This window comes from Balaenoptera physalus (assembly GCF_965194825.1).
Source record: "Balaenoptera physalus genome assembly, chromosome: 15".
Lineage (NCBI taxonomy): Eukaryota > Metazoa > Chordata > Mammalia > Artiodactyla > Balaenopteridae > Balaenoptera > Balaenoptera physalus.
The window spans coordinates 51923938-51940049 of NC_138894.1; the positions used below are offsets into that span (position 1 = coordinate 51923938).

The window sequence follows — 16112 nt, forward strand, 5'->3', positions numbered from 1 at the left end:
GGAATATTACTCAGTCATAATAAGAAACAAAATGGAGTTATTTGTAGTGAGGTGGATGGACCTAGAGTGTGTCATACAGAGTGAAGTAAGTCAGAAAGAGAAAAACAAATACAGTATGCTAACACATATATATGGAATCTAAGGAAAAAAAAGAAAAGGTCATGAAGAACCTAGTGGCAAGACGGGAATAAAGACACAGACGTACTAGAGAATGGACTTGAGGATATGGGGAGGGGGAAGGGTAAGATGTGACAGGGTGAGACAGTGGCATGGACATATATACACTACCAAACGTAAAATAGATAGCTAGTGGGAAGCAACCGCATAGCACAGGAGATCAGCTCTGTGCTTTGTGACCACCTAGAGGGGTGGGATAGGGAGGGTGGGAGGGAGGGAGATGTAAGAGGGAAGAGATATGGGAACATATGTATATGTATAACTGATTCACTTTGCTATAAAGCAGAAACTAACACACCATTGTAAAGCAATTATACTCCAATAAAGATGTTAAAAAAAAATCTTCCAACAAACAAAAGTCTAGGACCAGATGGCTTCACAGGTAAATTCTATCAATCATTTAGAGAAAAGCTAACACCCATCCTTCTCAAACTCTTCCAAAAAATTGCAGAGGAAGGAACACTCCCAAACTCATTCTATGAGGCCACCATCACCCTGACACCGAACCACACAAAGATACCACAAAAAAAGAAAATTACAGACCAATATCACGGATGAATATAGATGCAAAATCCTCAACAAAATATTAGCAAACAGAATCCAAAAACACATTAAAAGGATCATACACCATGATCAAGTGGGATTTATCCCAGGGATGCAAGGATTCTTCAATATATGCAAATCAATCAATGTGATACACCATATTAACAAACTGAAGAATAAAAACCATATGATCATCTCCATAGATGCAGAAAAAGCTTTTGAGAAAATTCAACACCCATTTATGATAAAAACTGTCCAGAAAGTGGGCATAGAGGGAACCTACCTCAACATAATAAAGACCATCTATGACAAACCCACAGCAAACATCATTCTCAATGGTGAAAAACTGAAAGCATTTCCTGTAAGATCAGGAACGAAACAAGGATGTCCACTCTCACCACTATTATTCAACATAGTTTTGGAAGTCCTAGCCACGGCAATCAGAGAAGAAAAAGAAATAAAAGGAATACAAATTGGAAACGAAGAAGTAAAACTGTCACTGTTTGCAGATGACATGATACTATACATAGAGAATCCTAAAAATGCCACCAGAAAACTTCTAGAGCTAATCAATGAATTTGGTAAAGTTGCAGGACACAAAATTAATGCACAGAAATCTCTTGCATTCCTATACACTAATGATGAAAAATCTGAAAGACAAATTATGGAAACACTCCCATTTACCATTGCAAGGAAAAGAATAAAATACCTAGGAATAAACCTACCTAGGGAGACAAAAGACCTGTATGCAGAAAACTATAAGACACTGATGAAAGAAATTAAAGATGATAACAACAGATGGAGAGATATACCATGTTCTTGGATTGGAAGAATCAATATTGTGAAAATGACTATACTACCCAAAGCAATCTACAGATTCAATGCAATCTCTATCAAATTACCAATGGCCTTTTTGTGGAACTAGAACAAATCATCTTAAAATTTGTATGGAGACACAAAAGACCCCGAATAGCCAAAGCAGTCTTGAGGGAAAAAAACGGAGCTGGAGGAATCAGACTCCCTGACTTCAGACTATACTACAAAGCTACAGTAATCAAGACAATATGGTACTCGCAGAAAAAACAGAAACATAGATGAATGGAACAAGATAGAAAGCCCAGAGATAAACTCACGCACCTATGGTCAACTAATCTATGACAAAGGAGGCAAAGATATACAATGGAGAAAAGACAGCCTCTTCAATAAGTGGTGCTGGGAAAACTGGAGAGCTACATGTAAAAGAATGAAATTAGAACACTCCCTAACACCATACACACAAATAAACTCAAAATGGATTCGAGACCTAAATGTAAGACCGGACACTATAAAAACTCTTAGAGGAAAACATAGGAAGAACACTCTTTGACATAAATCAGAGCAAGATCTTTTCTGATCCACCTCCTAGAGTAATGGAAAGAAAAACAAAAATAAACAAATGGGACCTAATGAAACTTCAAAGCTTTTGCCCAGCAAAGGAAACCAAAGACAAGACAAAAAGACAACCCTCAGAATGGGAGAAAATATTTGCAAACGAATCAACGGACAAAGGATTAATCTCCAAAATATATAAACAGCTCATGCAGCTCAATATTAAAGAAACACACAACCCAATCCAAAAATGGGCAGAAGACCTAAATAGACATTTCTTCAAAGAAGACATACAGATGGCCAAGAAGCACATGAAAAGCTGCTCAATGTCACTAATTATTAGAGAAATGCAAATCAAAACTACAATGTGGTATCACCTCACACCAGTTAGAATGGGCATCATCAGAAAATCTACAAACAACAAATGCTGGAGAGGGTGTGCAGAAAAGGGAACCCTCTTGCACTGTTGGTGGGAATGTAAATTGATACAGCCACTATGGAGAACAGTATGGAGGTTCCTTAAAAAACTAAAAATTGAATTACCATATGATCCAGCAATCCCACTACTGGGCATATACCCAGAGAAAACCATCATTCAAAAAGACACATGCACCCCAATGTTCATTGCAGCACTATTTACAATAGCCAGGTCATGGAAGCAACCTAAATGCCCATCGATAGACGAATGGATAAAGAAGAAGTGGTACATATATACAATGGAATATTCCTCAGCCATAAAAAGGAACGAAATTGAGTCATTTGTTGAGACGTGGATGGATCTAGAGTCTGTCATACAGAGTGAAGTAAGTCAGAAAGAGAAAAACAAATATCGTATATTAACGCATGTATGTGGAACCTAGAAAAATGGTACAGATGAACTGGTTTGCAGGGCAGAAGTTGAGACACAGATGTAGAGAACAAACGTATGGACACCAAGGTGGGAAAACCGTGGTGGGGTGGGGATGCTGGTCTGCTGAATTGGGCGATTGGGATTGACATGTATACTCTGATGTGTATAAAATTGTTGACTAATAAGAACCTGCAGTATAAACAAACAAAAAAAACAACTAATACTAAACTTTCTTTGTGTTATTTGTATGGAAATATGTTAATATAAATGTTTCAGACATTACATGAAATTTCTAAAAACCTTATATGTTCTGGCATAATGTTATAAGTCATAATTCTAGTTATTACTTTAAAATGTATATCTGAGAAATTAAAAAAAAATGTTTTTTCACTGCAAAGTAAAGGAGCTGTTACAGTGGAGGGTTACTGGACTGAATGTCAATATTTGAGCGTGTTTCGTGTTTGGTAATTGCAATCACTGTTGTTTTTGTTGTGGTCATCCATTTACAATGCTTGGTGTCAGTTTATTTATCTCTTGTAAAAATAAAATACAGTGTGTGTGAAAAAAAAATAATTGGGCAAAGGACTTGAATAGAAATTTCTCCAAAGATGATATACAAATGGCCAACAAGCTTAAGAAAGATGCTTATCATCAAAAATCATTAGGGAAATGCAAATGAAAACCACAAGGAAATACCACTTCACATATATCAGAATAGCTATTTTCAAAAAACCAGAAAGAAAGTGTCGGTGAGGATGTGGAGAAATTGAAATCCTTGTGCACTGCTGGTAGGAATATAACAATGGTGCAGCTGTTATGGAAAACAGTATGGAAGTTCCTCAAAAATATTAAAAAATAGAAATACCATATGATCCAATAATTCCACTTCTGGATATATATCCCAAGGAATTGAAAGCAGAATCTCAAAGAGACATTTGCGTATCCATGTTCATTGCAGCATTATTCACAATAGCCAAAAGGTGGAAGCAACCCAAGTATCCATTAACAGATGAATGGATAAACAAAATGTGGTATACAATGAAATATTATTCAGCCTTAAGAACAAAGGAAATTCTGACACATGCTACAACATGGATGAACCTTGAAGACATTATGCTAAGAGAAATAAGCCAGTCACAAAAGAGCAAATACTGCATAATTCCACTTATATGAGAATAAGAATGGGCAAATTAGAACAGGCAAATTCACAGAGACAGAAAGTAGAGTGGGGGCTGCCAGGGCCAGGACGAGAAGGGAACGGGGAGTTGTTGTTTAATGGGTATGATGTTTCAGTTTGGAAAGATGAAAAATGTTCTGGAGATGGATGGTCATGATGGCTGCATAATGTGACTGTACTTAATTAATGCACTCATATGTTTACTTAAAAAATGGTTAAAATGGTGAATTTTATTGTGTATTGTGTATATCTTACCACAGTAAAAAAGTTGGTTGCTCTCATAAAAAATATATATACATTTTGGCATTCTGAGTTTTTTGACTTCAGAATTGTAGATAAGGGATCCTGGATGAATTAGATTGCTGGTTTATATCAGCATGTAGTGTTAGTAAAAACTTGTTTGCAGAGTCACCACTCGCAGAAGTTGTATGTCACTGGTATAAATAAAACACTATTCCTTTGATTGAGGAATGGTCCTCTGGGCTTATGAAGTCCATTTTCTTTGACTAAGACTTGGGGAGAGGACAAGGAGCCCTGAGAATCAGCTCTGGCTGTACAGATTCTTGTTGACATGACAATGACCTATCTCCAAGCTGGTTCACCATCAATTTAAAGAAGGGCTAATTGTTTTCAGTAGAAGTCAAAGTCTTAATTAGCTCAAGTTTGACTATAAAGATCTAGGAGAACTGATTAATACCATCAATTTATAATAAAGCTGTAATATCATTTTGGGTTTTTTTTTTTCTGAGCTTAGTGTTAATCTTAGTTCATCTAAAAACTGTTCTCTTTCTTGTTTTTTAGCAATTAATAGTTATCAGAAGATGCAAATATAGGTAAATCTTATGAATATTTACATAAAACAACTTGGAAATTGCCAGATTCATTTTGTAGATCTTCTGGAAGTCTATAGGAAGGGCAGTAGAAATTTTTACAGGTGACATAGTAAGTGTGATCGTTACAAACAGACTCAGATTACCAAACGTAAGTAGCAGTTTCTGAATTTTTACTAGTAAATTTATAAATTTAAGGACTACAGAATATCGGTACTATGTCATGGGAATTGGGACATGGCCATAATTAATTCTCTTGCTAAATTTATTTAAATAGTTGTTTGAGTAATATGAGAAGTCACTATATTTCCACAGAAATGAATTCGAGTCATTGCTATACAAACAGCAAAAATATCGAAGAAGGCTCATTCATATCAAGAAATTTTTACTAGAATAAAACCGTCCATACATGTAGCTTCATGTCCAAATTGAGAGCAAAGTAGTAAGACAGGCTTGGACCTGAAACTTGGTACCCTTTGCTGCAGTGCTTGCACCTGGACAAACGTCTCCTCCAGCAACAAAATACAAAGAAACTATAAGGAACTAAAAATAACTGTGTGCGTGCACAGTTGGGCTAAATTATGAACAAGATACAAAAAGACCAAAAAGCCAACTGCCACTTCCGACGAGCCCAGAGGAAAAGCAGTGTATTGCGCATGCCCCCCTGCACACAGCACCACCAAGGGGGTGGGCAGACCGCCTAAGCCACCCCTCCGGCCCAACCCCTGGACCCGCCCCTACCCTCACCGCATATAAGGAAGCAGTTTACCCCCGCTCAGGGAGGGAGCAAGGGAACGTGTTACTTGTTTTTGCTCCTTCGTGCTGCAGCAGGAGCCCCAGTAAAGCCTTGCCTGAATTTCTTGACTGGCCTCTTATCAATTTCTATTGATTAAGGAGGCCAAGAACCCTGGTTGGTAACTAGTTCTAACAGTGCTTTGCTTGAATCTGCTCCTTTCAAATGGCACTTTGTTTCCATTTTGAGGCAGAGCCTGAAGGTGGAGGAAAAGTCAAGACTTCTTTTGGGGGGAATGACGGCAGGGGGGCGGGGAGTGTGCAGGGCAGGACGGGGTGGGACAAAGTACACCCAAAGTCCTGTCCACTCTGCCTTCTTCCTCCTGTTTCAGCCTCTCCCCACAGTCTCTCCTTCACTCCCCTTTTACCCACACTGTCTGCAAATGTTCAGAAGAGCAAGGGCATGTATGGTATTGGCTGGTTGAAGAGGAAGCTGGAACAGAAAACTGTATACATTTCAACTACTTTTAATCCTCACCTGCAATCCTACATATTTTAATCCTTATACTTGTGCTGGGTCTCCTAGCTCACTCTGGCCTCACTCTCACCTTCAGGTGCCCTAGAGTACACCCCTGTGACAGGGTGGCCCTGGCAGCTGGTCTCAGAGAACATCATGGAGGGCCTGTTCTGAGACTTGGCTTCTCAACTCAACGGCCCCCCGGCCCTGCTTCAGTGTGATGATGGCGCCAAGGCCCGGCTGAGGGCAAGAGAAAGTCCCTGAGGGTGGTTCAGGATCGTGGCAGGTTCCCCCTGCAAGGCCCTGTCCACACAGGCTCGAGAACTAGCTGAGTTGAGGGTGAAGAGTGAGCCAGATTTGGGGTTGTTACCAACACTTCAACCACGAGCCTTTCATTTGTTTGACTTTAGACATTTATCCTGTTTTCCACTAAGGGCTGGAAAAAATGCCGGCAATTCTTTGGAAGTTTGATAGTACATAGTAGACTTCTGGTACAGTGTTGCCAAAAGTGTGACAGGCAAAGGCGCCACTGATGGTGAAGATGCTACAGGGACAAAATTTTTTAATCCAATAGCTAGAACTTACCGTAACAAGTAAAAAATATATATATAAATAAACAGTATATTAAAGCCATAATTTCACAGATATTATTGCTTATGAGGAGAAGTTAAAAAAAAGAAGAGCGAAAGAGATGCATTAACATCCATTTAAAGTAAAACACGAAGTAAAGAAGAGTATTGGTAGTGAGCTGAGACTGCAAAAATGAAGAAGGTGGCAAGAAAACGGCACCCATTCTCATGGGTCCTGAACAGCAGCATGGTCTATCCAGTCCTTTAAACGCATAGTCCGCTACTCCTCCTGAAATATAGGCTATTGTTCCACTGGCCATCCATCTAAAAATACATGCTAATCCCTCCCCTGATATCTGTAAGCCCAGGTGCTACAGGCCACACCTGTGAGGTGCAGGCTTGCTTAAGGTCCTTCTGTCCACTGTGCACCACCTATATCCTCTTTGATCTCGGCAAGCAAGTGTGTGTGGGAATCAGTTGAGACTGATAGAAAACAGAACATGTCCCTGACCATCTTCCCTTGACTCTGGGGATAGGAGTTGACCATGGGGTTGGCTTTGTACAAGCCATACAAATGCCTGGCTATATAGATGCTTGTTCTGAACCGGCTCCTGAGCTCTCCTTTGAGAGCCTGAAGTCAGGGACTGGGTATCAGGTAGAAAAGTATAGCAGGGTAAAGATGGCTTCTGCCCTGATCCTCACACTTTAAAATTTATACCTTAATTATGTGATACAATTTTGGGATGAGCTGGATAAAGTGACTGCCAAAAAGGAATCATTATTTCTGGTTGATGCTCCCCAACATCTAGCCAGTTTATGGTCAATAATCCCATCTGGTAAGTTAACTCATGAGTTATCTAAGTATATGTTTTGCTTCCAGTTTACCTTGAGGGATACACCAAGAAGTTTCACGGTTCAAGGTCAAACATTTTTGGCTGCTTTACTAGCATTTTTTGTTTTTTTTTTACTAGCATTTTTAACATTGCTTTTATGGGCGCTTTCTTGCTTATATCCGCCTTAAGTATTTTTCTGGATAAAGTTACATTGGCCCATGTTCTCTGGCAGAGAACTCGAGGGCCTTGACTGTCCATGCAATGAAGTGGACACTAAATTCTCACGTGAACAGAACTCCCCACATGTGCTCAGTGGACTAACATCACTTGTGACTTACTTCGTCTTATCTTTCCTATTTACATTTTCCATTTTAATCTCTCTCAGTGCCAAATTCTTTATATGAAAAATGAGATAATAAGCCTATCATGAGAATTTAAAAAGATGTACATAAACTGCTTTGTATTCTCTGGTACACATACTTAACATATTGTAACAGTAGCCAACATTTACTGAGTGCTGACCATGCACCATGACTTACTCTAAGCACTTTGCAAGTGTATTTAATCCTCATAGGACTCTATGAGGTTGGTGCTGGTATTATCCCCATTTTACAGATGAGGAAACTGAGGCCCGGAGATGTTAAGAAATTTGACCAAGGTCTCCAATCTATCACAGGTAAAACTTGGATTTGAACCCAGGCTCCCTGACTCTGAGCCCGGGCTCTTAACTCCTACTACTATGGTAGCTACTCCACTAAAGTTATTTTTTAAAAAATAATTTCTCTTGTTTTTCCTATTATTTATTTATTTATTTATTTTCAGAGGCTGCATGCAGTTACATTTAGGGTCACTAACTTACCCAGAACTTCCCAGTTTTATAACTGAAAGTCCCATCTCTCAGGTTACCACTCAGTAGTTTCATTATTATGTTGTTTATCTTTGCAGCAGGACCACTGCTTGTACATATAGATACCTTTGTGCAAATTAGGAAAAAGGGGTATCCACTTACATTCAACATACTTTTAATCTTGTATTCATTACATTTATGTAAACTACCTTAAATCCTTCATGGTATAAGATGGGGTAAGAGAAACAAATATAGAAACAAACTTTCACGCCGTATTTAACACATTAAGATCTATGGGTAAGTATTAATACATGTGTTACCTTTATATCCTTGTTCTGTCTCCCTGAGATCAATTTTGGTTATTGGTTTGAAATCAGTATCCCATAATCGTATACACCCATCTCGTCCACCAGTGGCAAAGCCTTCTTCGCAAGCATACATGCTGAAGATTCCAGCCTGTTGATTAAGGCAGATAATACTCAATGATGCAATCGTTCTAAACAGTCATTATAGTTGGATCTTTATGATAAAAATACAAAACAAAGCAAAAACAAAACAAAAAACAAATCTCTTGTTCTGTATTGAAATCCTGGCAATAGAACAAGTAGCCATTTGTAACAGCCATTTTAGCTAGATTAAAAATTCATAATACCACTAAAGCACACTAGTTCAAGTGCTCCTTTGCCATGATTAAACTAATGACAGGTTGTAAAAAAAATTCAGGAATTCCTTGGCTAAAGCAAATATAAAAATCATAAATTTCTTTCTGTGACAGCTAATCATTATAAAGACAATGGTGGAGGTGTTTCATATAAATTCCTTCCCAAAACAAGTAAAGATATGCAGGCTAGGAACACAAACACTTCTATAGGTACAATGGTGACAGAAATGCATCCCAATGAGCTCAAGCAAGCACCATCTGAGCCTAAATGGAAGCATAAATTACATTTGTGTTAGCTTGTTCAGCATTATTTGAAGATGCTTTTCACATCTCATGTGGTTTCACAACTTAAAGATGCTTTTCCACAGGAAAATGTGTTACAAGAGTATAATGTTGACATAATATCCAGTGTAAAGAGAAATTAGGTTACTAACGCAGCTGTTTTTATGAATGAGGACCAATACTGACCTTTTGTTTCAAGAGCTGTTTCATAATTAGCGAAGCCAAGAAAATTGATCTTCAACATACAAGACAGTGAAAGATCTAAAATCTCATAGCTCTTTTGCTAAGAGTTGCTGAAACTTTTCTTCATGTTCACAGTAATAGGGCAAGAAGCAAAGGTCTGTTGAGTTTCTGATAACATTTTACCAAATTTCCATTTATTACACAGGCTTTACCTTTCACATCATCTCCCCATTCTTCTGGGCATTTCTACTTTGTCATCTATAGACACAGCAATATAACTATTTTAATATATGTCAGAATTGAGCAGAGTGGTCAGAGTCAAGTCTGTCCTTGTTCTTACAGAGCAGACCATCAAAAGAATTTATCAGTGGTTTTTCTTTGCATTTTAAGAACTTGTGATGTGGACATGGAGGTGACGCTCTCTCACTCAGGATGAGGAAAATCTACATTATTAACCACTATAAAAATAATAGTTGTCTCCACCCTTGCTATTCAACATATGGGCCACAGGCCAGGAGCAGTAACGTCATCCCAGACCCACTGAGTCACAGCCCACATTTTTTTTTTAACATATTTATTGGAGTATAATTGCTTTATACTGTTCTATTAGTTTCTGCTACAACAAAGTGAATCAGCTATACGTATACTTATATCCCCATATCCCCTCCCTCTTGCGTCTCCCTCCCACCCTCCCTATCCCACACCTCTAGGTGGATACAGAGCACCGACCTGATCTCACTGTGCTATGCAGCTGCTTCCCACTAGCTATCTATTTTACATTTGGTAGTGTAATATGTCCATGCCACTCTCTCACTTCATCCCAGCTTATCCTTCCCCCTCCCCGTGTCCTTAAGTCCGCTCTCTACGTCTGCGCCTTTATGCCTGTCCTGCCCCTAAGTTCTTCAGAACCACTTCTTTTAAAATTCCATATATATGTGTTAGCATACAGTATTTGTTTTTCTCTTTCTGACTTACTTTGGTCTGTATGACAGACTCTAGGTCCATCCACCTCACTACAAATGACTCAATTTCATTTCTTTTTATGGCTGAGTAATATTCCATTGTATATACGTGCCACATCTTCTTCATCCATTCATCTGTCGATGGACACTTAGGTTGCTTCCATATCCTGGCTATTGCAAATAGTGCTGCAATGAACATTGTGGTACATGACTCCTTTTGAATTATGGTTTTCTCAGGGTATATTCTCAGTAGTGGGATTGCTGGGTCGTATGGTAGTTCTATTTTTAGTTTTTTAAGGAACCTCCATACTGTTCTCCATAGTGGCTGTATCAATTTACATTCCCACCAACAGTGCAAGAGGGTTTCCTTTTCTGTACTCTCTCTCCAGGATTTATTGTTTGTAGATTTTCTGATGATGGCCATTCTGGCCAGTGTGAGGTGATACCTCATTGTACTTTTAATTTGCATTTCTCTAATGATTAGTGATGTTGAGCATCCTTTCATGTGTTTGTTGGCAATCTGTACATCTTCTCTGGAGAAATGTCGATTTAGGTCTTCTGCCCACTTTTGGATTGGGTTGTTTTTTTGATATTGAGCTGCATAAGCTGCTTGTATATTCTGGAGATTAATCCTTTGTCAGCTGCTTCATTTGCAAATATTGTCGCCCACTCTAAGGGTTGTCTTTTTGTCTTGTTTATGGTTTCCTTTGCTGTGCAAAAGCTTTGAAGTTTCATTAGGTCCCATTTGTTTATTTTTGTTTTTATTTCCATTTCTCTAGGAGGTGGGTCAAAAAGGATCTTGCTGTTGATTTATGTCAAAGAGTGTTCTGCCTATGTTTTCCTCTAAGAGTTTGATAGTGTCTGGCCTTATATTTAGGTCTTTTATCCATTTTGAGTTTATTTTGTGTATGGTGTTGGGGAGTGTTCTAATTTCATTCTTTTACATGTAGCTGTCCAGTTTTCCCAGCACCACTTATTGAAGAGGCTGTCTTTTCTCCATTGTATATTCTTGCTTCCTTTATCAAAGATAAGGTGACCATATGTGTGTGGGTTTATCTCTGGCCTTTCTATTCTGTTCCATTGATCTATATTTCTGTTTTTGTGCCAGTATCATACTGTCTTGATTACTGTAGCTTTGTAGTATAGTCTGATGTCAGGATCCTGATTCCTCCAGCTCCATTTTTCTTTCTCAAGATTGCTTTGGCTCTTCGGGGTCTTTTGTGTTTCCATACAAATTGTGAAGTTTTTTGTTCTAGTTCTATGAAAAATGCCATTGGTAGTATGATAGGGATTGCATTGAATCTGCAGATTGCTTTGGGTAGTATAGTCATTTTCACAATACTGATTCTTCCAATCCAAGAACATGGTATATCTCTCCATCTGTTTGTATTATCTTTAATTTCTTTCATCAGTGTCTTATAGTTTTCTGCATACAGGTCTTTTGTCTCCTTAGGTAGGTTTATTCCTAGGTATTTTATTCTTTTTGTTGCAGTGGTAAATGGGAGTGTTTCAATTTGTCTTTCAGATTTTTCATCATTAGTGTATAGGAATGCAAGGGATTTCTGTGCACTAATTTTGTATCCTGCTATTTTACCAAGTTCATTGATTAGCTCTAGTAGTTTTCTGGTAGCATCTTTAGGATTCCCTATGTATAGTATCATGTCATCTGCAAATAGTGACAGCTTTACTTCTTCTTTTCTGATTTGGGTTCCTTTTCTTTCTTTTTCTTCTCTGACTGCATTGGCTAAATCTTCCAAAACTATGTTTTATAATAGTGGTGAGAGTGGGCAACCTTGTCTTTTTCCTGATCTTAGTGGAAATGGTTTCAGTTTTTCACCATTGAGAACGAGGTTGGCTGTGCGTTTGTCATATATGGTCTTTATTATGTTGAGGTAAGCTCCCTCTATGTCCACTGTCTGGAGAGTGGAGAGTTTTTATCATAAATGGGTGTTGAATTTTGTTGAAAGCTTTTTCTGCATCTATTGAGATGATCATATGGTTTTTCTCCTTCAATTTGTTAATGTGATTTATCACATTGATGGATTTGTGTATATTGAAGAACTCTTGCATTCCTGGGATAAACCCCACTTGATCACGATGTATGATCCTTTTAATGTGCTATTGGATTCTGTTTGCTAGTATTTTGTTGAGGATTTTTGCATCTATGTTCATCAGTGATATTGACAGCCTGCATTTTAACAAGATCTCCAGGAGATTCATAGGCACATTACATTTGAGAAATCCTTGTCTAGAAGATGAAACTGACGATGAAATACTTCTAGTTTCTGTCAAACTGCTGATGATGAATTACAACACTAATCAGTCAATCAATAATTGAGACGAAGGCTAATTAAGTTATTAAGCTTTTGAAATATTAATTTCTTCCAGGTGAACAAAAATAATTAGGGAAATCCTTCATGAATGTGAGTGTTCAGCAGAACTGGCTGATCCTAAAGCAACTGGGAAAAAATACAGAGATTTGTGACTTTAACTTATTTAATAAGTCATTCCCAAATTTCTATATGGGAATACTTACACTATGTGCTCCTTGAATGGTGCGGACTAAATTGAGCCCTTTCCAGACATAGATGTCACCATTTAAAGCACCAGAGTAGGTGATGTCTTCTTTGGCACATGCAAGGCAAAGGATGGTCTGAAGATCCCCTGTTTTGCCAAATATCCCTCTTTTTGCAGTCAGGGCATTTCCACATAGTGTCCAAAACTAGAAAATAAGTGATAAAATAAATGGATCCAAGGAAAAAAGAGTATTCTGATGCATCTCATTATTGGTATTTATTTGCTAATGTTTCAATACATTTTACATAATTTGCTATAGGTGCACTAGATACACATAATTTAACTTGTTTTGTTATAACAGCAGAGAACTGCAAAATATTTTAGCCAACTACTAGCAGTAAAAAAAAAAAAACTTATAACAATATTTTTTAAAGTTTCAAAGTTACAAAATTCGAAAACTTTGCTAAATGTTTAATGTTCATTTTTTTGTTTAATTTCTTGTCAAGTTATAGCACTAGTATAGGTTCACTGTAGAGAAGTTTAGAAACAGAGAAAAGTGAAAAGAGGAAAATTGGAATTATTCACAACCTCCTGTTAACGTGTTGATATATCTTCTAGGTATTTTTGTTGCATATATATATATATATATATATATATATATTATATATGCATTTAGAAATAATTTCTAACTAAAAATTATATAAATCTTCACTGTAAAAACATTACTTAGAAATGTTTCTAAATATACGTTATATTTCATATAGCCAAATAATTGACTAGGCTTTTCAGTTTTAGTTGCATAATTTATCATGTGGGAGACCATAAGCATAAAGGTTGAGCTGCTTTATAGACAGCAGCAGGGAGACTCCCATGGTTATGTAGAAATTAAGTATTTCACTCTGACATATTTTTTTTTCAGTATGTGAACTGGTATAATTTCACTGCCATGTACGTAGCCTCTCACAATTTATAAAGGCTCTTTACATATGTTTAGTTATTTGATCTTCATAATACCCTTACGAATAGGCTAAGGCAGATATTATTATTACACCCATTTGGAAGGGAGAGAAAGAAGGCATAAGTGACTTGCCAAAGGTTCACAGGGGTTATACATGAGAAAGTATTGAAATATTTGCCTTGAGAACTTTAAATCCAATGAAGATACATATAAAACAAAAAAGATCATTTTAAGGCAGCATATTCAGACTGCATACAAGTGGTAAGGAAATTCGAAGATAGAGAACCATGTTGAATTAACTGGAATGAGCAAGAATAGGATTTGGATTAGTGGTGAGGAAGAAACTGGATTGTGGTTTAGGAGAGCAGGGTTAGGTGAATCCAAGTGACAGGAAATGTGTGAGGAAAAATTAGTGACAACCCTAATACTCTGTGCCTGCAGGAGAGGAAAAATGACGGTCCTCTCAGAGTAGCTGGGTATTCGAGGAAGCAGTTCTAGATGGATGCACCCCCCAGGAGGACCAGGACTCAGGCAGCTGTGGAGGTGGTGGCCCTTGGGGAGAATGAGAGAAAGATGTGCCATCATTTGAGACTATACAAGATTCTTCTCTCATTAAGTATCAACTCTGGTGATTTGTTTCTTTGGCTATTACTGTTTTTACAAAAAGGCACTAAAGTATACATCAAAAGAATAAGAACAATCTGGGGAAAGATAGTTAGGTATATGCTTTGGGAAAACATTTAAGTATTAACTTTGAACCTGAACAAACTATGAGACATAAACAACTATTGGTAGTACCTACTGGTTGTACCTACATGCCAAAGAACTTGCTGTTCCATGGTGATGCTTAAGGCAGACATTTATCCTTCTATATCTCCCCATGCATGAAAATTAAAGGAAGCGTAACTATTTGGTAATTATTATCCCTTTAACTTGGGATGTGTACTTTGGCCTGAGTTACTGAAATATTTCTAGATGGACAACCACAAAAAAGAGAGACTTATCCCTAAACAAAGATTTTTCTGATGAAATCACCCAGTCAGATGGCATAATGTCAACATGAAACATTCCAGATAATTTAGAGAATCAGATGATTCTCTAAAAAGGCATATATAGCTGTAATGACAGGATAGGCATGAGATTTTCTGCAGAAAATGGCAAATCTGAGACATTATCTCTTCTTGAGAAGCACTTCATATTTGGAAAACAGTGACGGATTAGGGTAGCAACACACCATTTACTCCACATCAAATGAAAAGACACTGTTTATCTTCTCCAATCTCCATTCACAGATTGTAATGCAAATTCTGTTAGAACTGGCAGGTACTTGGGAGCTCATCTGGCCCTAAGTAATCCCTGAGGTCCCTTCTGTCTGTGACTAGAGAATGGAGAAAAAGCAATAATAACAGCCAACAAACCTGGTAGACTCATTTCCTGTAAAACCAACCAAGCAGAAAATGCTCAACTGCTACTGTTTTTCAAGCATTCATTTCAGATAATCATAATTTGCCTGTTTGCCAAACACTGGGGATGGCAAAATGAGAAAGGATTTTACCCTAGCTACAAAAATTTCACATAAAAATATTTTCTTGGAGTGCATCAGAGATTCTGCATTCACCTTGTGACTGGAATGATTCGTTTGATGTTAGGCAGCTTTGGGAAGAAAAGGTGGGGGTCCTGGAATTGGATGTAGAAAATACAGATAGTGAAAATAATTTGTTAAAGCCTGCTGAAATTTGTTGTGGATTTCCTTCTAAACAAAATTAATAAAGAATAAAGAATGACAGAATTAATAAAGAATCTGCATTTGCAGGTTCTTCCATTTGAGGTAAAAATGCTTGTTTTTGCTTAGAAAATATGCCTAAGTCTGCCGAAACACAATTAACAAATTTAACAGGACAAACAGCTCTTAGTGTTTTCAAATGAAGTTCCAGGGTTTTATCTGTCTCTGCTTTTAGAATCAACTGATTAAAAGAGTTAACCAAAGATGGAAACAAACAGGGAAACTGGATGAATCTACCAATTAAAGCAGTTAATCTATTATCTTTGATAATCTAGTTGGGGGGTGGGGAGTTAAGCCAAGATAGATCATTAAAGAAATAATTG

At 37.5% G+C, this 16112-nt stretch overlaps 1 protein-coding gene across 12 annotated transcripts in view; it reads right to left on the bottom strand.

Annotated features, from left to right (window-relative positions):
• The window catches only part of EML6 (EMAP like 6), a 351593-nt gene that overhangs the window by 148089 nt on the left and 187392 nt on the right, over positions 1–16112 (bottom strand). For all 12 annotated transcript variants that reach the window (XM_082426244.1, XM_082426236.1, XM_082426246.1 and 9 more), the window contains 2 exons: positions 13068–13253; positions 8764–8899 (listed from right to left, as the gene is read on the bottom strand). In XM_082426244.1, coding sequence (XP_082282370.1) covers positions 8764–8899; positions 13068–13253 — 322 coding nt within the window. The remainder of the gene's footprint in view (positions 1–8763; positions 8900–13067; positions 13254–16112) is intronic.